Genomic DNA, 23,355 nt, shown 5'->3' on the forward strand with positions numbered 1-23,355 from the left:
AGGACCATCTTAATAATGGCTATTCGGTCCGCCTGCCGCATCAGTAATTTTTGCCAGGTACTTATTTTATTTTTTACCCTTTTAATCATAGGGGAGATATTGAGTTCTATATACTCTTGGGCCCTAGAACAGATTTTTATGCCACGGTATTCAAATGCTTCTGTGGATTTTAATATCTTCACATTTATACAGCCATCAAATACTTACTAGAAGTGCACAAATAGTCCCACAACATGGACAGTAACATACCAGAGGGGGATCATTGGCAAAAATTCCCACAAAAAATATGTATTTTAATCATGGGACATTTTTATGCGTCTTAAAGGGAAACTATCAAAAATGTGCCCTGCTGGAGCCTAGAAATTTTTTATTTTAGGCCACGGAAGTACATGCCCCAAAAATTTGGCATTCACCTGATAGAAAAGAACTTGTGATGATGTGGCTGGAGGTACATTAGGCGGTCACCAGATAAAAACTTTACTGTAGGCCACTGGAGTACAGGCCCCACAAATTAGGCATTCACCTGACATAAAAAAGCGGGGTTAGCCACTGATCGGCCTGTGACTGCAGAGCTGAAAGCAGTGCAGGATAGGTGTGGCTCTTAGCTTCCAAGCACAGCATGGCAGCGTCTCACCTGGCACATCGAATAGGTTCTGTGGAGCTTGGGGGGCGCAGCTGAAGAGGCGGTAGCAGTGGAAAAGGAGAAGTCAGCTGAAGAGGAGACGGAGGATGGAGTAGGAGGAGAAGAAGAAGAGGCAGGCCTGCATGCAATCCATGGCGGTAACTCCAAATCCACACTGGGAGCCATGGGTTACATGCTTGAAGGTTGTCAAAAGGTTCACCCAGTGGGCAGTAAAAGTTATGTACCTTCCCTGCCCGTGTTTGCTAGATCACATGTCTGTGGACAGATGTATCTTGGCACCGACACTGTGTGCCAGAGATATATTCACTTGCCGCTGAATATGACCATATAGCTCTGGGATGCCCTTCTGGGAGAAATATTTCCTTCGGGGGACCTTCCATTGCGGTGTGCTAATGGCCACAAATTTACTAAAGGCCTCCGAGTCCACCAGTTTATATGGCAGTAGTTGGCGGGCGAGCAGTTCCGACAAGCCAGTGGTCAGCCGTTGGGCAAGAGGGTTATCCGGCATCATCAACTTTTTGCGCTCAAACATTTGGGCCACGAAAGCCTGCCTTCTGCCAGATGAACGCGACGACAGCACGGTGGAAGGTGGAATGGAGGACAAATAAAAGAAGAAGAGGCAGGACGTGGAGCTCCGGGAGTGTGGCTTTGTGGGTTCTGATGGCATTGCTCCGACTGGGCTCGGTGATGGGAGGTCAGGTGCCTTCTTAAGGCAGTTGTCCCTAGGTGAATGTTGGGCTTACCGCGACTTATGAATGGGTCCATGTGTAATCTACAGGCTGCAGATGGCAACACTATTGTCAGCAGCTGACACGTTAAAAAAGCCCACACTGCGGAGCCATGTGCCGGCGTCCTGGGAGCGCCAGAAGTGACCGTGCATGGTGAATGGCTCGCTCAAGATACCTTTGCAGTCTGCTTTTTGCCTCCTGTGCCCTGCAAGCTCTGCCTGCTTCTCCTCCCTCTCTGCTGCTCAGTCTCTCCCTATGAACTCCCCTCCTCTTCCTCTCTTGTGGGCACCCATGTGACGTCCATTGACACGTCATCATCGTCACCTTCACCACCACTGACATTTGAGATCTCGGAGTAGGCAGCAACAGCGGGGACCTCCCTCCTTGGGCTGATCTGGGTACTGTTGTCAGACCAGCTGGGTGGCAGCCATTGCTACCTCCTCTTCCTCATCTAATGTCAAGAATGGCTGCGCATCGGTATGGTCTGGGAATGGATGGGAAAATAATTCCTCTGACTAAAGTGGAGGGGCTATAGAGTGAGGAGGGTACAGATACAGAGGATGAGGAGGGTGCAGAAGCAGAAGGCTGAATGAGCCACTAAACCAACTCTGGTGCGTCCTTTGAAGTAATAGCACGCGCCTTCTCCAACTTCCCACTTAGGCTCCGGCCTGGTGCACCTGCCCGACCCCTACCATCCCTGCGGAACGGCCTGCCTCTTCCTCTGCCTGCCATTTTCAAAATGACCCTGTGCCTAAGTCCCTAGAGAAGTGTAGCTGGCCAGCTAAGACCTGTCCTAGGTTGCTAGTATAGCTTATATGTGTATACAGCTAAACCTGCCAATAGCCCTAATACAGTTCTTATGTTTATGTGTTAGACAAAAGCAGAGTTATTTACTGTGACATCATGTTTTGGATGTCATATAACTGTGATATTTTGTGTTCACAGAAGCAGAAAATATAATATGCCTTTAAGATTCATTTTATAGTGTAAGGAAAGCTCAGTGACACAGCAAAAACAACAGAAAGTATAGTGTTAATCTGTTGTTGCTGGGCAGAAGTCTAGACCAATCACAGCCAGCTTCTCACACAGCAAGAGTTTTCACCAATCACAGCCAGCCTCACACACAGCCTGTGATGAAGCAGGAGCTGCTAGAATCATTATTCACCACATACAGGAGCTGAAGAGACATTCACTCCACTGAGAGCTGAGTTTTATGGGAACAAGAGGCCAATATAGGTATTTAAACAAGTTATATAATGTTCATATTGTTAGTATTGTGTTTAGAACTGTATACTGAACTAGATATATATGTGTTTACTTACAGTTCCACCAAACTACAATTACAACCATACAATTGCAAATACAAATTGCAAGCATACAAACCAGATTCCATACAAATTGCATACAAACTGTGAACTGCTCATACCAGATCATAAGCAATTGCATACTGCAAACTGCAAACCAAGTTGAGGTGCAGAACTATTAGTTATACCTCAGATATACCTCTCAGAGAGATCATAAAGTGCTTAAATAACTTAAAGTGAGAGTACAGATACTCGAGAGAAATATATCCACCATTTTATGTTGAATGACAAGATTGAACAGTTGAACCACCATCTTATGCATACCGCCATTTTGTGATATCTTTTCAACACGTGTTTTGTACATGGACTATCTGCTGCGGAGGTGGCAGTGTTATATATGAAGAAAAGTTGAAGTTAATAAAGAAGTTATTTGAAGCATTTGGTGTGCTCTTTAAACCTACTGTTTCCATAGAACGACGCTAGAGGAATTACAGAGTAATAGACAGTCTGGTTAGACTAAAAGTCAGAGATATAAAATTCTTCTAATGCCACAGCGCAAAAGGCACTTCATAGTGCTGTGCCTGCCACAAGAAGAGCAGTATTTGAGGAAGCAGGTATATCAAACCCCTTAATCAGTATTTTGTCGAAGCAGGTTTATCGCAGCCCTCAATATTTGGTGGAAGCGGGTATATCAAACCCCCTAAAGGCTCTGTTCTCCCACCTTTGTCGCCTCCCTCCAAGTCCTGATTGACAGGGCCAGGCAGCGCTCTCATCTGTCTGCCAGCTCTGTGCTCTGGTGAAATCTCGCGCTGTTCAGTATTCGGCGCAGGTGCGGTGAGGAAGCTGGCAGCCTGCGAGCATCTTTCCCTCACCGCGCCTGCACTGAATGCAGAACGGTGCGAGAGTTCACCATAGCACAGGGCTGGCAGATGGATGCGAGCCCTGCCTGGCCAAGTCAATCAGGACTTGGAGGGAGGCGTCAAAGGTGGGAGAACAGGGCCTCTAGAAGCAGGAACAACACCCCCCTGCTCCTAGAGGCTAATTAGCATATTGAAAAGTTAGATTTATGACGTAACGGGGGCATAGATAAGAGTAGGAATAGGCTAGTTAGGTTTAGCTGACATTAGAACACCGCTAATGTCAGCTAGCTTGATAGGGTTAAATCTGGTGGCAGAAACCCTTTAATCAGTATTTTGTGGAAGCAGGTATATCGCAGCCCTCAATCAGTATTTTGTGGAAGCAGGCATATCAAACCCCTTAATCAGTATTTTGTGGAAGCAGGTATATCGCAGGCCTCAATCAATATTTTGTGGAAGCAGGTATATCAAACCCCTTAATCAGTATTTTGTTGAAAGAGGTATAACACACCCTTCAATTCTTTTTTTTGGCACAACAGTTATATCACACCACCCTGTTTATTTGGGGCAACAGGTATATCGCAGCCGTCAGTCAGATTTTGTGGAAGCAGGTATAGCACACCCCTCAATCAGTTTTTTGGGGGGCAACAGGTATATTACACCCGTTGAAATAGTTGTTCCAATAGCACTTGTCCCTCTTTATAGCTGCGGCATCGCAGCAGAACCGCACACAACTGCTGCACAATACAAATGCACTATAACTGAGCTTGACAAATTTCCTTGGAATCTAGGAGCCAGCTAAAAAAGATAGGAGCCATTTTTGTTTTTTTTACCTTCAGTATTTATCAGTGTTTATTATCAGTGTAATGTGACGTCACTGTGTGCCACATCTCTTCAGTGTTTATCAGTGTACTGTGACGTCACTGTGTGCCGCATCTCTTCACATTGTTTATTATCAGTGTACTGTGACGTCACCGTGTGCAGCATCTCTTCGTATTGTTTATTATCAGTGTATTGTGATGTCACTGTGTGCAGCATCTCTTCCGTGTTTATCATCAGTGTACTGTGATGTCACTGTGTGCCGCATCTCTTCAGTGTTTATATCAGTGTACTGTGACGTCACTGTATGTATAATTCCTGAGCTGTGATGTCACTGTGTGTATAAACCCTGCGCTGTGACGTCACTGTGTATAATCCCTGTGCTGCAGCTGACACAACTGAGATCCCTTCCCCAGGATGTTTGGTCCGGACACATTATTCATTTCATAGTTCTTCAATTGTAAACTTTTTTTGTGACTAGATAAAACTGAAGCAGCGCTGGGTTTGAAGAGAAATGTCCCTCGTTGCCGCCAGTATCCGCCGTCACTGCGGGATCACTGCCCTTCTGCTGTCCCGGATTATTTGTCCTGTCCAGGGGATAATGGAGTTGCTGTTGTCAGCGTCTCCGGGGACGTTCTTGTGCTCCCTCCGCTGTGGACACCCACTGAGTCCAGGCCGGGATTTGGTTCCAGCTCTTGACGAATCTACATCCTGTGCTGTGATGGGGGAGAGGTGGGGCTGCCACGTACATGTCATGTGTCACTCCGCCGCCAGCTGACACTGACAGCCAGCGGGGAGAGGGAGCGCTGTCACTCGGCTTAACTCGTCATGTGCACCGCCTGTCACATTGTTAGCCTCGCGGTCTTAAAGAGGACCTTTCATCTGGCAAAAAATTGTGAGCTAAGTATCATGATCTGTACAGCGGCGCCCAGGGATCTCACTGCACTTACTATTATCCCTGGGCGCTGCTCCGTTCTCCTGCTTTGCCCTCCGGTATGTTCGGTCACTTGGTTATAGTAGGAGGAGACAATCGCAGCGCAGAGTTAACAGCCTGGGAGCTCTGCACTGCGATTGGCCAGCGCTACAGCCTGGGAGAAGAAGACGCCCAGGAGAACAACGGCAGACTCCGCCTACTATAACCAAGTGACCGAACATACCGGAGAGCATAGCAGGAGAACGCCGCTGTACAGATCATGACACTTAGTTCAGAATTTTTTGCCAGATAAAAGGTCCTCTTTAACGCTCCAATGTCTGCGCCCGGCTGCTGGTGTGCTGGGCCTATTTTCAAGCAGGGGCAAATACCTAGGTGCCAGAACAAAATTCCTGATCGCCATGGCGACCTGGGATTTGTCAAGCCCTGCACTATAATATACTTTCGATGTTAGAAAGTATATTATAAGTACGGTATATCACACCCCTCAGCATATCACCCCTGTCGATAGCACACCTATACCAGTCCTTAAAAGGACTGCTGTCCCTAACAGTCTGTCCCTGCTCCACACAGCAACCTCTCCCTACACTGGCAAAACACAAAATGTAAAATGGCTGCCAGATCAGGTTCTGTTATAGGGTAGGGGTGTGTCTATGTGCTAAAACATCTCAATTGGCTGTCTTGTCCCACCTGATGGATGTGTCATGGGTTAAAGTGGCCATATTTTGGCATGTTCGCCGCAAAGTTCGCCGGGCGAACCGCATAGCCATCTCTAATGCTCACCTTTTCGTGTTAACAGTGTCGGTGCTGCCAGTATTGTTCGCTCCTCACTTGTGGAGTTGCCAGTCCTCCTGGAGGAGGGATGAGAGACAATAGAGGGGTGTGAAGTATTGGTGTTCCACAGTTTTCGATGTTTCCTGGTGCAATAACACGACCTCAAGTGGTTGGAGACAATTATTTTTCTTTACATATACATGACAACGCGTTTCGAAGAAGACAAACACTCCTTTTTCAAGTCTGAGGCTGTATGTCTAGGAGAAAAACGCGCTATATGCACGTGGACATACAGCCTCAGACTTGAAAAAGGAGTGTTTGTCTACTCCGAAACGCGTTGTCACGTATATGTAAATAAAAAGAATTGTCTCCAACCACTTGAGGTCGTGTTATTGTGGCAGGAGGTATCGAAAACGGTGGCCCGCCAATACTCCACACCCCTATACGGCTGGGAATGGGATTATTAAAATGCAGAATGCAAATGGAAGGTATCTGTATTTTCCAGATCCGTACTTTGCGGACCGAAGTACGGAGACTGTCATGTGCCAGAGGCAGAGGTGCACCAAGCCTTTATGCTGCCTGAACCAAATATTTAAATTGCGCCCCCCTGTGCCAAATTCTCGATCTGACCCCTTGCCCCAGGCCTACCATTAAAGGCTATATACACCTTCAGAGGCAATTTTTGTTCATGATTGCGTTTTATTCATAAAGCCCTTGTTGTCTGGCCACAACTTCATGTACCCTGTGGCCCAGACTCTTTGGCAGCATTGAAGTCCAGCCACTACTGGCAGGTCAGTGAGATTGTCATGTGACATGTCAGTGACGTCACTAGGGGCAGGCACTGCCTGGCTGCTAGTAGAAGCAGCGTCCCTCCCCAGCAGAGCGAGCAACAGAGAAGATGATTCAGCAGCAGGGAGGGAGCGCCGCTATTACACGCATTATTACATACAGGCACATACTACACATCACGCACACTATTACATACTACACATCACACACACATACCCTGTACTTGATTGTCTAGCTGTAAGCACTGCATGGCCTGACAACCCTCCCCCTCCCTCTCGGCCCTGACTACAGAGCTGCATCATTTTACACCAGCCCTGGGAATGTCTGGCTGCATATACACCAGCTGCTGGATAAGAGGGTAAGGGTTAACAGGCACCACAGCTAGCCAAGGAATAAGAGAGGGGAGGGGGCTCGAACTAGTAATTCTTACAGCAGTGCCGGCTCCTCTGACCAGGAGCAGGCTGGAAGAAGGAGCTTTCTTCTAGGCCGCTGTGTGTGGGACCACAGGGCTGGCAGCAGTGCTGCCCACAGTTTATCCAGCAAGCGATGAGCTGTTCTGTAGTTCAGAACAGCTGATCACCGCCTGTGCCCTGATCTGCCTTGCGAGTCTAGAGTCCATGCAGAGGAAGGACTGTCACCCGCCCTGGCGCCCCCTCAGGACACATGACCTGTGTGCACCCCCTCGCTACTACCCAGGCATATAGTGCAGGCAGCAGCTCTCTGCCATCAGAGCAGTGCCTGTGTGCACGGAGGTTGTCCTGAGGCTGGGGCAGGTCTTCCACCAGCACATACACTACTGCGCTGTCATTCTACTTTCCACTAGATGGCGCTGCCTGAGGCAGCCGCCTCACCTCGCCTCATTAAAGGAATGCCCCTCACCTCGCCTCATTAACCCCTTAGTGACCAAGCCTGTTTGGGCCTTTATGACCAAGTGTTTTTCTTCCTTTTTTCATGGTCTCGTTCCAAGAGCTATAACTTTTTTATTTTTTCGTCTATATAGCTTTACGAGGGCTTGTTTTTTACGGGACAAGTTGTAGTTTTTAATGGCACCATTTTGGGGTACACATAACTTTTTGATTAACTTTTATTAACTCTTTCTGGGAGGGAGATGGGGGAAAATAGCAATACTACCACTGCGTTTTTACATTATAAATTTTACGGCGTTCATTTTTCGGTACAAATAACATAATATCTTTATTCTCTGGGTCAGTACGATTACAGTGATACTAAATACTTATTTTTTTTACGTTTTACTACTTTTTTTTTCCAATAAAACCCCTTTTATTAACCAAAAAAATGATTTTGCATTGCCACTTCACAAGACCCATAACTTTTTTTTTTTCTTTTTCTATGGAGTTGTGTGAGGGCTTGATTTTTGAGGGACAATTTGTATTTTTCATTGGTATCATTTTGGAGTAAATGGCGCTTTTTGATGGCTTGTTATTAAGTTTTTTTCGGTGGAAACTAAGAATAAATTAGAAATTCTGTCTTTTTTTTATTTTTTTTACGGCGTTCACCATAGGGGATAATTTATGTAATATTTATGTAGTCCGGGTCGTTACGGACGCGGCAATACCAAACATATGGGGGATATTTACTTTTTGCTATTTTTTTCATTGAAAAGCGTATTTTCAATGGAAAAAAAGCATATTTATTTAATAAATGTATATTTTTTTTCTATTTTATTTACTAGTTAAAAGTCCCACAAGGGGACTATAATATACAGTATTTTGATTGCTTTTAAAATGTAATGCATTATCTCTATAAAGCATTACATTTCAATAGCAATGCATTTCAAACATTGACCAGCAGGCTGCGCCAGAGAGGCACAGCCTGCTGGAGATAACTGAAGACAGGCTTGGGGCCCTGATCGGAAGTGAGGTAAGCTTCCGAACACATCAGCACCCCGCGATATTTTCGGGGTGCTGATGGAGACAGAGGGAGTCCGCTCCCTCTGTCACCACTTTACATGCAGCGGGCGCCATTGCGCCCGGCATGTAAAGGGTTAAACAGCCCGGATCGGCACTTCTGCCGGTCCGGGCTGTTAGAGCAGGGTCCCGGCTCTCATGTGAGAGCCGAGTCCGCGCTCCCCGCTGCACGGGGGATCCGTGCAGCGCTTAGACCGGGCCGCCGTAAAAACGCGGCAGCCCAGCCTAAGGCCCCTGTAACCGCCGTAAAAACACGTATGGGTGGTCACTAAGGGGGTTAAAGGAATGCCCCTGGCCTGAGGTCTCACACTGACAGAGATTTCCATCAGTGGTGGAGACCTTTCTATTGGTACTTATACCGTGTAGATTCCACTCCTGATTTTGGCTCCCAATCAGAGATGCAAAACACTGACCAAACACTGGGGCACATTTGCTAAGGCATAAAGTAGCCTTAAGTCCCCTATTTTAACTGGCCGTAGGACAATATATAGTCACACAGCAGTTTTTACGCCTTCTTCGCCAGTTGGGCATGAAGGGGCAGAGTGTGAACTTGCCGGGGCGAGGCAGTAGCCCCAGAACATTTACTAAGATTTATGCCTTGAAACAGGTGTAAATGTTAACAAACTACACCAACCAAGGGCTGGCAGAGTTTTTACGCCAGGCGCAAGGACCGCCACAGATGTACCTAATTATGAAGAGGCGCACGCTTCATTATATATTGGACGAATCTTAGGGCAGTGCAGGGTGGAAATTAAGAACGGTGTAAAGAAACGGTCGTAGTAAATGTGCCCCAATGACTGTGAATATGGCCTAAAAGCTCCCAAATATTGTGTACAGTGCACAGAAAAATAGATGACGCCGTGATATAACTTATTTTGTACCTAGGTGCAGTGCAATACACTGAAAGCTGAGCAGATGCATCACAGACCTTTGCTTTTGCACCCTACTTGGTGCAAAATTTGTTGATGGTCAGACTATTTTATTGCCCCTGCTAGTGCTGTAGGGTGCATTGCCCACTTGAATTTTATATGACTCCTCTCACAGGGACTAACTTTCTGGCAGCGAAGCATTGCACTTGCTGAAATCCATTTCTCTCCCGGCTGCCATCATAGGACAGTCAAGACAGTTTTCTCCATACAAAACTTTTCCCAGTACATAAGCCCAGAAAAAGACCACAGAAAGTAAAAAAAATGTATTATCAGGTAAACAATTGGCATTTTGGTACTGCAGTGGAGACAAGCAATTACATTTTCTTTGGGTGTAGGGTAGTTTTTTTTACAATTGAGGGGCTGGGTGTTAGAGAGTTGATGGGTGAGAGATTTCCAGGCTACTAGTTTTCTATGCCGGAACATTTTGCTTCTGATTTTCCCGCAACATATAAAAGGAAAAAATCGTTACTGAACAAAATGATATGTACCAAAAATGGTATGTTCACATAGCAAAGATCCGCCATGGATTCCGTCATAAGGGCTCATGCACATTGCCATAAATGTTTTGTGGTCCGCAAATCGTGAATCCACAAAACACGGATCCTGGCTGCGTGAAAGTCACCATTTTTTATAACTTCTGTAAAAATGTCCTATTCTTGTCCATAAAACAGACAAGAATAAGCCAAGTTCTATTTTTTGCGGGGCCGGGGAATGGACGTGCGGAGGCCGACAGCACAGTGTGTGCTGTCCGCATCTTTTGTGGCCCCATTGTAATGGATTGGTCTGCATTCGATCGGCATAAAATGCATATGGGGGATGCAGACCAAAACTACGGCCATGTGCATGAGTCCTTAATGGCAGTTTTCCACAGCAGATTCTGCAAGCAAATGCCAACAACAGTTTTTATTGATTTCAATGGGGAAAACGCCACACTGTGCACATAGTGGGGGGGTTTCTGCGGCTAACTTCCAGTCTTGTTCAGAAGTGGTTGAAGCCTATTGACGTCAATAATTAAGAGCTATAATAGGTAGCATATTTTTTTTTACATTTTTGCCAGCGTTTCTGACGTCAAAAACGTGCTGTTCAGAGAAGCAGATCAGCTTGCCACTGGTTCTTACAAGGTGCATTTTCAGCATGTGAACATACCCTCAATGTGATCCAAAGTAGCCGCATTGTATTCCCCAACAGATTTGGATTGCAGCTTCATTTTTACATGCTTTGCTGAGTATTTTCAATGTACTCATCCATTGGTTTACTGCTATCGAAGACCAACAACTTTATCTAAAAAATTTGCAAATGTTGCTGGATGACATGGTGGAAAAACTTTTAAAGACGACAGATCCAATGTCTTCAGTGTGCTCCCAAGGGTGCTGTGGTAAAAGAAAAAAAAACAGCAACGTTTTACACATTGCTTTCTTAAGTTATGATGGTTCTGAAAACAGAATAAAAGCAGTCATTGTTTTCTGGTGTAAATCTGAAATAAAGATCCTTTGCCTTAAAGGGGTTGTCCAACTTTTTAAAGAGGACGTTTCACCACTCCTGACATGCCTATTTTGATAGATCCATGCATTCCCCACATACTAACAATTCTGGAGCATTTATTCTTATGGCTCTATGTTGTGCCTTTCCTTTATTATTTGCACTAGAAGTTATGAATGAATTGCTAGCAGTCTGCAGTAAGGGTACAGAGGGGCGGTGACAAGTTGGGGGTGTGTACCTGCGCAGTCTGAAAATGGCAGCACTGATTGGATAAAGTCAATCTGTGCAGATACAACCCCTCCCAACTTGTCACCTCCCCTCTGTACCCTTACTGCAGACTGCTAGCAATTCATTCATAACTTCTAGTGCAAATAATAAAGGAATGGCACAACATAGAGCCATAAGAATAGATGCTCCAGAATTGTTAGTACGTGGGGAATGTATGGAGCTATAAAAACAGGAATATCAGGAGTGGTGGAAGGTCCTCTTTAAACTTTAAAGATCCGTGTACAGGTAATTTTGCAGTGGAAGCACCACTACTACTTCAAACATCTGATCGGCAGGGGTCCTGGGAGTCAGACCCCCATTGATCTGATATGGATGACCTATCCTGAGGACAGGTCATGAACATCTTTTCCACTCCTTTAGGCCCCTTTCACACAAGCAAGTTCCACGCATCGGACTTGCAGCATGAGTAGGCAGCAGCTCCTGTCCTGACCTCCCAGCAATGACTGGGTTGCATAGTATTAACCCTTAGAGACATGCTGTCCATGTTATGCAATACTTTCCAGACCTGTAAGGGCTACATAGCATCATAAAATCAATATAATGCTATGAGATCCCCCATCAGTGCCCCCCAGTGGCAAAAAATGAGCCAGCTAGGAATAGTTTTTCGCCAGGCGCAAGGATTCCCATAGATGCGTCTAATTTATGATAAGATGCATGCCTCACCATAAATTAGACAAATCTTACGGCAGCGCAAGGGGGAAACTAAGACCGGAATAAAAAGCTGGTCTTAGTAAATGTGCCCTATGAACTTTAACACAAGCCATAATTGCACCCAAAAAAATAAAATAAAAAAGTGACTTTTTGCAGTTTTGCTTGTCACTTTTTAAAAAAGTGTCAAGACAAATGTGCAGGGATTAGCCACGCAAATTATAAAACAAATCTACTCCTACTTATAGCAGGCGTAACATTTGCATTTCTGGGGCATGAACACCCAAAAGAATTAAGTAGAAGCGTCCACCTCTTAATACACTGGCATATTTTGGATACCAACCAGCATATCACATTAGTAAATTCCCCCCATATTATTGTATGTAATGCTATTATACAGATCACACTGACATCTGGTGGCCACTGTGCAAATTACATTATTGAGGATTATTTGACAACAATACAGAAATAACCCGTTTGTTTATTAACAATATATAACTGATTGGACATATAAACAAATTAGCCTCTAGGAGCAACAGGGGCGTTGCTGTTACACCTAGAGGCTCATTTGCATATATTAACTTCATTTTTCAAAGATACCTTTAGCTGCCAAGTGCACATGCAACAGATCAGCCAGTTTCATAAGGGCAAATCTGACTGATGCCCTTTAAGTGTAAAATATGGCAAGTATGAATAAACTGACATATGGGCGTTATTATTCTTCGTGTCAATGGGACGTGTCCCTCCATACTATGACACTGAGCAAAGAGGAGCAGTGTATTTTGTGTTAAAGAGGTATTCCCGTCTCAGACAATGGGGGCATACTAGGATATGGGAACTGCACCTACACCAAGAACGGAGCGGGGAAGGTGGTGGCTTCCATAGAAGTGAATGAGAGCACACCGCGCTCGGGTGGCCACCTCTCCTATTCATTTCTATGGGGCCGACGTAAATAGCTGAGCCAGCGCTCGGTGATGTAGATGCAGGTCCCAGCGGTGGGATCCGCACCTATTAGACCAGTGGTTCTCAACCTAGGGGTCGCGACCCCTTTGGGGGTCGATCGGCCCTTTCCGGCGGGGGGGGGGGGGGTCGCCTGAGGCTTCCTATTGTGGGTCGCCCGCACAATGGCAGCGGCCCCTCATCCTCGTGATATGTCCTATCACTGCCAAACAAAGGGTTCGCCCCGGGTGCCAAATGCTCTAGGTACGCCCCTGCTGCAGAGTCTCCCAGCACTCAGGGCAGCTCTTGTATCCACTCCCTTAGCAGTGTCATTATACAGCTGGGACTTGTAGTCCTACACATACAACATGCTGCAGAGTCTCCCAGCAGGCAGACATGTCACTCAGGGCAGCTCTTGTATTCACTCCCTTAGCAGTGTCATTATACAGCTGGGACTTGTAGTCCTACACATACAACATGCTGCAGAGTCTCCCAGCAGGCAGACATGTCACTCAGGGCAGCTCTTGTATTCACTCCCTTAGCAGTGTCATTATACAGCTGGGACTTGTAGTCCTACACATACAACATGCTGCAGAGTATCCCAGCAGGCAGACATGTCACTCAGGGCAGCATCTTGTATTCACTCCCTTAGCAGAGCAGGGGGAGGGGCAGAGATAGTTTTTATTGCATGTAAACAAAGGGCCAGAAAAGAACCAGGGAAATTAGGAAAAATATTTTTTTTTTTTTGCATAAAACTTGCTTAGCTCAGTTATATATCAGATTTTCAATGCTATATTATTTTTTTTCATAACTCGGACAACCCCTTTAAGGGGTCACGTCTTTAGAAAGGTTGAGAACCACTGTATTAGACAATGGGGGCATATCCTAGCGATATGCCCCCATTGTCTGAGATGGTAAAACCCCTTTAAGTTACCAAGTTTGCTCGACATCCACGGCTCTTTACCTGCATGTACAGTAGTAGAGGTGTCCATCTTTATTAAGTTGCTTTGCGAGTTCCAGCTGATGGTTGGACATTAGTTTCTCATTGATGACGACAATAAGAGGTTTTTGTGCTTCAAGTGTTTCTAAGCAGCTCCCAGCCCCTGGGGTGAGACATGAAAATTAGAAATAGAGAGCAGAAGTCATTCGGACCAGCAGCAAGGTGGTGAATGGTCAAAAGTGAGAAGTAAAATAGCACAGTGCACACAATCCTATGAAAGTCCTTAACATATACTGAGTGTTTCAAAAAGATGGACCCAATGTAAAAAATTGTTATATTTCTGCAACCATGAACAGTCAATTCCCAAGATTGCGACTCCAGGCACAAGGCGTTTTGTGTTCTGCTGTCCGGCGAGACTGCAATTGCTGTGCAGTGCGCATTTTAATGGCATTTTGGCGATGACCCGCCACAGAGCATTCATCGTTGGTATCAACAATTTGAAGAAACAGACTGTTTATGTCAATGGAAGAGCACAGGGCGACCACGCACTTCAGAGGCAAGGGCAAGACCTGATAACTCCTCAAACCGTCTGTAATATTTTGGGTAAGGCCTCATGCACACGACAGTATTTTTTCACTGTCCGCAAAACGGGGTTCCGTTGGTCCGTGATCCGTGACCGTTTTTTCGTCCGTGGGTCTTCCTTTATTTTTGGAGGATCCACGGACATGAAAAAAAAGTCGTTTTGGTGTCCGCCGGGCCGTGCGGAGCCAAACGGATCAGTCCTGAATTACAATGCAAGTCAATGGGGACGGATCCGTTTGACGTTGACACAATATGGTGCAATTGCAAACGGATCCGTCCCCATTGACTTTCAATGTAAAGTCTGGAGTCCCTTTTATACCATCGGATCGGAGTTTTCTCCAATCCATGGTATATTTTAACTTGAAGCGTCCCCATCACCATTGGAACGCCTCTATGTTATAATATACTGTCAGATATGAGTTACATCGTGAAAACTCATATCCGACAGTATATTCTAACACAGAGGCGTTCCCATGGTTATGGGGACGCTTCTAGTTAGAATATACTACAAACTGTGTACATGACTGCCCCCTGCTGCCTGGCAGCACCCGATCTCTTACAGGGGGCCGTGATCAGCACAATTAACCCCTCAGGTGCCGCTCCTGAAGGGGTTAATTGTGCGTATCATACCCCCCTGTAAGAGATCAGGGCTGCCAGGCAGCAGGGGGCAGACCCCCCTCCCTCCCCAGTTTGAATATCATTGGTGGCCAGTGTGCCCCCCCCCCGCCCTCTATTGTAATAATAGCATTGGTGGCACAGTGTGCGGCCCCCCCCCCTCCCTCTATTGCATTAACATTGGTGGCAGTGTGCGCCCCCCCCTCCTCCCTCTATTGTTTTAATACGTAGGTGGCACAGTGCGCGGCCTCCCCCCTCTCCCCCCCCCCCCCCGATCATTGGTGGCAGCGGAGTTCCGATCGGAGTCCCAGTATAATAGCTGGGGCTCCGATCGGTAACCATGGCAACCAGGACGCTACTGCAGCCCTGGTTGCCATGGTTACTTAGCAATAGTAGAAGCATCATACTTACCTGCTGGCTGCTTCGATGTCTGTGTCCGGCCGGGAGCTCCTCCTACTGGTAAGTGACAGCAATGCGCCGCACAGACCTGTCACTTACCAGTAGGAGGAGCTCCTGGCCGGACACAGACATCGCATCTTAGGATCCGTCTGTATGAAAGTAACCTACGGCCACGGATCACGGATGCCAATCTTGTGTGCATCCGTGTTCTTTCACGGACCCATTGACTTGAATGGGTCCGTGAACCGTTGTCCGTCACAAAAATAGGACAGGTCATATTTTTTTGACGGACAGGATACACGGATCACGGTCTCGGCTGCAAAACGGTGCATTTTCCGATTTTTTTTCCACGGACCCATTGAAATGGCACAACGGCCACGGATGCACACAACGGTCGTGTGCATGAGGCCTAATTGTAACATTTCCATCGTGAAAAATAGTGTTTTGAAATCAGGTCTAACTTTTTGGAACACGCTGTACATATGTTTCCCTAGATTCTATGAACTATATTGTTGATAGAATTTGCTTTTCGGCCTGAAATGAATGAAAACCATAATTTTAATGAAACCATTTCACACCACTCACTGAAGACCTTTCTAAAATATTTTAACCTCTTGAAAGGGTTGTCCTTGAATTTTTTTTTTTTTACATATTTTTAAATTAGCACCTGGATCTGAATACTTTTGTAACTGCATGTAATTAAACATTCCGCATAGCCACTCAATAAAATGTGAGTCATTCAATAAAATGTATCTGTATAGCGCCACCTGCTGTTTGTTTTTTTCCTCATTTCTCCGTGCTCCTCTCTGAGGTGGTTGCACATGCTCAGTTTAAATCTTCAACTGTCACCAGCCATCTCTCTCTTAGGCCTAGTTCACACGACCGTATGGCTTTTTCAGTGTTTTGCGGTCCGTTTTTCACGGATCCGTTTTTTGTTTCTGTTCCGTTTTTCCGTATGCCATGTACAGTATACAGTAATTACATAGAAAAAATTGGGCTGGGCATAACATTTTCAATAGATTTTTCTGAAAAACAATTTGCATTTCCGTATGTGTTCCTTTTTTTTGCGGACCCATTGACTTGAATGGAGCCACGGAACGTGATTTGCGGGCAATAATAGGACATGTTCTATCTTTCAACGGAACGGAAAAACGGAATGCATACGGAGCACATTCCGGTTTTTTTTTGCGGAACCATTGAAATTAATAGTTCCGTATGTGGAACACAAAAAAATGGCCCGTACACTTGCAAAAAAAAAAAGAAAGAGCTACAGCAGAAAGGACAAGCCCCCTGAAAAAGGACACGCCCCCTGAGCTGCCAGCCTGAAATAAATTTAGCAGAACAATTGGAGTAATGAATGGGTAGATCTCTGGATTCATGTAAGGTTCTAGCTTTATTAAAAAGAGATTGTCATGCACTGTATGATGTCTCATCTTTTTACATAAATCATGGAATAACCCCTTTAAGGCCAAGTTGATTTTGACTGAGCGAGGTTTTAGTTTTTTTCCTTTCCACCTTTCATGAGCTATGTCTTTTATATTTCCCCACATATGAGGGCTTGTATTTTTGCAGAACATCATCCACTATACCATATAATGTATTGAGAAACATTAAAAATTTATATTTGTGTGGTAGAATAGGAAATTTGATTCTGCCATTTTGGATTTAGCTTTATGGCAGTCACTGGACAGTGAAAATGATGTTAACTATTCAGCATTTTTTTAATATATATTTTTGCAATATTTCAGATATGTTTGGATGTGGCAATACCAATTATAGTAATATTCTTTATATTATTTTACAATTTTTTCCTGTCTCCCAGGGGATTTTTTGATCATTTGTATAATACACTGCAATACTTCTGTATTGCGCTGTATCCTGCTTTAACAGATATTCTATTAAAGAGTACCCCTTGGATCCCTGCTGCCACAACACCCACTCGGATCACATCTTAGGGGAGGTGGAGGCACATGGGAGACTAAGGAGCCCCTCTAACCGCTTAGATGGCATCATTGAAGGAGTTGAACGGCTGGGATCAGAACTATCTGCAACCCAACCACTGCAGACGTGTCAGCTGCATGAGACAGCCGGTAACCACGAGATATGGAGCGGGCTCAGCTCCTGAGCCCACTCTATACAATCCCTGTGTCACGGTGGGTGGATGTGTGGTACACTTCATAAAGTTGGAATTGTATGGCAAATAAGCCTGCACAGAGGCATAAGCCAGAGCCTTCCATCAGAAGTGATCACCTGTCAGTACACCTGATATACATGGAGCATCTAATTATTGATAGAAGGCTCAGACCTGAAACTTTCCCTAATATTTCCAGTACTTTTGCTATTTCTGGTAATTTGGATTCCTCCATCATAAGCAGAGTCCACTACTAATAACCAAACTTGATACATACTTTTGTTGGTCATCATTGGAAAAGGTTCTCAGACTAGTTGCCAGCCACATCCTTCAGGCTATCTGCACACGAGAACATACTTGATGCAGGATCAGTTGCGGATCTTCACATGGATTTTGCTGCGTTACCACAAAGAATCAGCAGCAAAAGCCCAATAGGGGATATTTATCAAAATCGATGCAAAGGAGAACTCAATCTGTTGTTCATAGCAACCCATCAGATTCCACCTTTCATTTTTCAGACTGCCTTTGGAAAATGAAAAGATCAATCTGGTTGCTATGGGCAACTGAGCCAGTTTTCTTTTGCACCAGTTTTGATAAATCTCCCCCCAATGTGTTTGGTTGTAGATCTGCCCCAGAAGTCACCCCATGTGTTGCGAAGGGAGAAATCTGCAATGGGATTTGGTACAATTTTAACGGTAGAATTGGCCTTTCAAGTCAAAGGGTCCGCGATAAATACAGCCAGCTCGGGGATGCTGTTCCTGTGTGGTCCATTCAAAATGGTTCCTTTTTATCAGACGGAAGACAGCTCGGCTATATATCACTGTTTTGAATAAAACCTTTAGGTGCTGTTCAGATGTTGCAGTCAAACATCAACTGCACTAAACACCGCAGCAGACCAGGCTTTACAATACCAGTATAAATCCACCCCGACCACCCAAAAAAAAAAAACATATACCACCAGTCAGTCGCTCACTAACATAGAAGTACAGGCACACAGGTGACCATGTTAGAGAACACATCTGGGCTGACCGTTTTAGATGGTCCTGCTGAACATCGAATGTGATGTAATCCTATTTTAGGGGGATATCTTTTTTTATTTTATTTTTTATATTAAAGGGATTTTCCAGGATTTACATATTGATTCCAGCAAATGGACGGCACTGTGCTTGGTAAACTGAGGCCGTGGCACTCACTGGAGCTCGACCGAGCACCAACAACCCCTCAAAGAGATGACTGGCGGCAATGTCCAAACAAAATCGGACCCCCGACAATCTCATATTAATGACCTATCCTGAGGATGGGTCATCAATATGTAAATCCCAGAGAACCCCTTTAATTATGGAAATGATCTACAAGTGTCTCTTTCACATAAGCAAGTTTTCCATCCAAATGTGATGTGCATTGTGAACGCGTAGCATCCGGACTGAATCCTGACTCATTCATTTCAATGGGTCTGTGCACCTGAGCACCGTTTTTTCACGGATCATCTCTGCTTTCAGGAACAATCGCAGCATGTTCTGGCTCCCTAGAAGTGAATGGGGCTTGTGTGAAAAACGGAAGGCACCCAGATGTAATGCGTTTTTCCACTGACAGTTTTACGGAGATGCAGATAGTTATTCTTCAGGTTTTTTTTTTTTTATGCGTGTGAAAAACGCAGGCAATTCGGATACATTCCGGATGGAAACACAAAACACTGGACGCAATTGCAGACAAAACGGATTGACCGTGCCTGCAAAACCATCAGTTTTCCCTGAACAAATCCTGACACAATCCGTAAAAGGCCGTACCTGCATGGCTTATCACCAGATCAGCATTCTGGATATCTTCTGCCAGCGAGTCCTTGTATCTGAAGACATCCAGGGTAAAGCTGGCTGTACTGTGTGACTGAGGTTCTACTGTTCCCCGTCCAATCTGGAGAACCAGTCTGTTGTAGCCGAGGTCTTTCAGAATCTAGAAGGTTAAAAGACTGAGGGTTAGGGCTCATGCACACAAACGTATTTTCTATCCGCTTCCGTAAAGAAAAGAAAATGTGCAGACCGTATGCGGAACCATTCACTTCAATGGGTCCGCAAAAACAACGGAAGGTACTCCGGGTGCATTCCGTTTCTGTATTTCCGTTTCTCAAAAAAGTAGTGCATGTCCTATTATTGCCCGCAAATCACGGTCTGAGACCCCATTCAAGTCAATGGGTCTGCAAAAAATCCGTATTTTGCGGATCCATACTGTAGAAATGCTTATGCCCAGCCCATATTGCTCATGTGTTTGGTGATTAATAAGTTACTGTTTCCGTTTCCGATCCACAAAAAACGAATCACATACGGAAACGATACGGATATGTTTTGTGGAAGAACGGAACGGAAGAGGACTTAAATCAGAGAAGAAAAAACCTCAGATACGGAACAACGGAATGTGTGCCATTATTGAATTGTCTGATATGATCAGCTTTTTGTCTTATAAATTTAAAGTCTTACTGTAACTTATTTTTTTTGCAGCCTGCTATTGACTGCAAACCCCAAGTGAAAAAAAGCATACGTGTTTCATCCGTGAAGGATCCGTGGTTGGTCCATGTGTCCGTTTTTACCATCCGTGTGTCATTCGTAATTCACTGACGCTGCTCAGCTGAAAATTAATTTCCATAGAATCTTCTATTAGTCATCTGTGAAAAACGGAGGCAACGCGTGTGATTTTCACGGACCCATTGACTTCTATGGGCGTGCTTGGTCCACATCACGGATCAAAGTAGTTCATGTCTCCATCACTTTTTTACAGGGATGAGCGAATCGACTTCAGATGAGACATCCAAAGTCGATTTGCATAAAACTTCGTTCCAATGCTGTACGGAGCAGGAGCTCTGTACAGTATTAGAATGTATTGGCTCCGATGAGCCGAAGTTATTGCTTCTTGAAGTCTCGCAAGACTTCGCACAATAACTTCATAAATTTATTTTTACTGTAAAAAAACATTTCCCAAACTCTGGTTCGGTTCCAAGGTATCACTTGGAACCGAACCCGAGTTCGGGAAATGTTTTTTTACAGTAAAAATGTATTTATGAAGTTATTGCGCGAAGTCTTGTGAGACTTCGTGAAGCAATAACTTCGGCTCATCAGAGCCAATACATTCTAATACTGTACAGAGCTCCTGCTCCTGACCCACAGTCAGTAAAAAGATACTGAAATGTGAACAGACACATTTAAATCAATGGGTACGTGTGCTGTCCGTGGAAAATGCAGACAGCACGTCAGTGAAAAATGGAAATGTGGACTAGGCCTCAGGCACTATTCACACGTCAGTTTTTGGTCAGTGATTGTGAGCCAAAACCAGGAGTGGAGCCTCCACAGACATAAGGGCTGCAGGTTTTACGGCTCGGATGCGAACCCATTCACTTCAATGGGTCCTCAAAAGATGCGGACAGCACTCCGTGCCGTTCCACAAATTCCGGAACGCACACGGACGCTGGTCGTGCATGTAGCCTAAGGCTGGGATTACACGGTAATCTAAGCACCTGTCACATGACCAGTAATAGTTGAACTGAAGGAGGTCACAGCACAAGTCACAATTTGCTGCGAACGTAACCCCAGAATCGCAAAGAACTAAACACTTCTAGATTTTGTGCGATTCTAAAGGCCGTGATCGCAGCAACTTGCAATCTGCGTTGCGATCCCATTCCGATCAATGGCTGCTCTTCTACATGTTGTTGGTCATGTGACATCTGTCGTGCCAAAGTTGCCCCAGACTTAAAGGGGTTGTTCAGTGTCCTGATATTGATGACCTGTCTTCAGGCTTAGCCGATGAAGAGGCCCCAGCGCTTGTGCAAGTCCTGCGCCCTGTAACTGCTCGTCCCCTTCACAAGAATGGGATCACACTGCACCCCAGCTATAATGTGGGTGCCAGGAGTGGGACCCTGCTGGTCTGATACAGGGGACAGGCCATCACACAACCCCTTTGAAGACATAGGCAGCGCTGGTTACAAGCTCTGATTACAGCAGCTGTGTGGTCACATGATCAGGACAGAGCCTCGTGCACTGACCACAGCAGGGTCCTGTACACACCGGGCGTATTTCCAGTAGCAGGGGCTGTCAGGTAATAACGCGTCTTACGCTGAGAATCTGCTCGGAGGAAATGCAGGAAATCAGCTCATCGAAGCTGGTAGTCCCAACCGTGAGAAAGACGGATCTCCCCATACTGCAGGTCCTGAAACCACCACCCGCCGAGCACCGGCAGGAGAGAGGAGCTTCTAGTCAGGGAAGGACCTTTCATGACGTCACGATCATGTGATCAGTGACCTGACTGGGAAGAGCCTGTACGTGAGCAGGAAGTAGGGGCTGCGGCTCATATGAATTCAGGGGCTTCTTGTCATTATTAGAGCTGTGTGTATTGTGTCTGTGTGCACTGCAGAGCTGTGTGTGTATTGTGTCTGTGTGCACTGCAGAGCTGTGTGTGTATTGTGGATGTGCACTGCAGAGCTGTATGTGTATTGTGGGTGTGCACTGCAGAGCTGTATGTGTATTGTGGGTGTGCACTGCAGAGCTGTGTGTGTAAAATGTGCACTGCAGAGCTGTGTGTGTAAAATGTGCGCTGCAGAGCTATATGTGTATAATGTGCGCTGCAGAGCTGTGTGTGTAAAATGTGCGCTAAACTGTAGAGCTGTGTGTGTATAATGTGCGCTGCAGGACTGTATGTGTATAATGTGCGCTGCAGAGCTGTGTGTGTATTGTGTGCGCTAAACTGTAGAGCTGTATGTGTATAATGTGCGCTGCAGGACTGTATGTGTATAATGTGCGCTGCAGAGCTGTGTGTGTATTGTGTGCGCTAAACTGTAGAGCTGTGTGTGTATAATGTGCGCTGCAGAGCTGTATGTGTATAATGTGCGCTGCAGAGCTGTGTGTGTATTGTGTGCGCTAAACTGTAGAGCTGTGTGTGTATAATGTGCGCACTGCATAGCTGTGTGTGTATAATGTGCGCACTGCATAGCTGTGTGTGTATAATGTGCGCACTGCATAGCTGTGTGTGTATAATGTGCGCACTGCATAGCTGTGTGTGTATAATGTGCGCACTGCATAGCTGTGTGTATAATGTGCGCACTGCATAGCTGTGTGTGTATAATGTGCGCACTGCATAGCTGTGTGTGTATAATGTGCGCACTGCATAGCTGTGTGTGTATAATGTGCGCACTGCATAGCTGTGTGTGTATAATGTGCGCACTGCATAGCTGTGTGTGTATAATGTGCGCACTGCATAGCTGTGTGTGTATAATGTGCGCACTGCATAGCTGTGTGTGTATAATGTGCGCACTGCATAGCTGTGTGTGTATAATGTGCGCACTGCATAGCTGTGTGTGTGTATAATGTGCGCACTGCAGAGCTGTGTGTGTGTATAATGTGCACTGCAGAGCTGTGTGTGTATAATGTGCACTGGAGAGCTGTATACGTAGAATGTGCGCTGCAGAGCTGTATGCGTAGAATGTGCGCTGCAGAGCTGTATGCGTAGAATGTGCGCTGCAGAGCTGTATGCGTAGAATGTGCGCTGCAGAGCTGTATGCGTAGAATGTGCGCTGCAGAGCTGTATGCGTAGAATGTGCGCTGCAGAGCTGTATGCGTAGAATGTGCGCTGCAGAGCTGTATGCGTAGAATGT

The 23,355-nt window shown here is 45.5% G+C and overlaps 1 protein-coding gene across 1 annotated transcript; it reads right to left on the reverse strand.

The window, feature by feature from the left end:
* Positions 1-9,950: 9,950 nt before the first annotated feature.
* On the reverse strand, positions 9,951-21,986 carry LOC122946200 (UDP-N-acetylglucosamine transferase subunit ALG13 homolog). The gene is made up of 4 exons (XM_044305638.1): positions 21,821-21,986; positions 19,511-19,673; positions 14,021-14,159; positions 9,951-11,072 (listed from the first exon to the last, which is right to left on the reverse strand). Exons 1-4 carry the CDS (start codon positions 21,902-21,904, stop codon positions 10,961-10,963), a joined length of 498 nt encoding a protein of 165 aa, XP_044161573.1. The 5' UTR covers positions 21,905-21,986; the 3' UTR covers positions 9,951-10,960.
* Between the last annotated feature and the right edge of the window lie 1,369 nt (positions 21,987-23,355).

The sequence above is a fragment of the Bufo gargarizans genome, chromosome 9 (genome assembly GCF_014858855.1).
Source record: "Bufo gargarizans isolate SCDJY-AF-19 chromosome 9, ASM1485885v1, whole genome shotgun sequence".
NCBI classification, from domain to species: domain Eukaryota; kingdom Metazoa; phylum Chordata; class Amphibia; order Anura; family Bufonidae; genus Bufo; species Bufo gargarizans.

Coding starts and splice junctions, on each gene's coding strand:
- LOC122946200 (XM_044305638.1), bottom strand. CDS start 21,904: ATGGGGAGATCCGTCTTTCTCACGGTTGGGACTACCAGCTTCGATGAG. Junction 19,674..21,820: donor CCTCCGAGCAGATTCTCAGC/GTAAGACGCGTT, acceptor TTAACCTTCTAG/ATTCTGAAAGACCTCGGCTA. Junction 11,073..14,020: donor CTCTACTACTGTACATGCAG/GTAAAGAGCCGT, acceptor CTTTTACCACAG/CACCCTTGGGAGCACACTGA.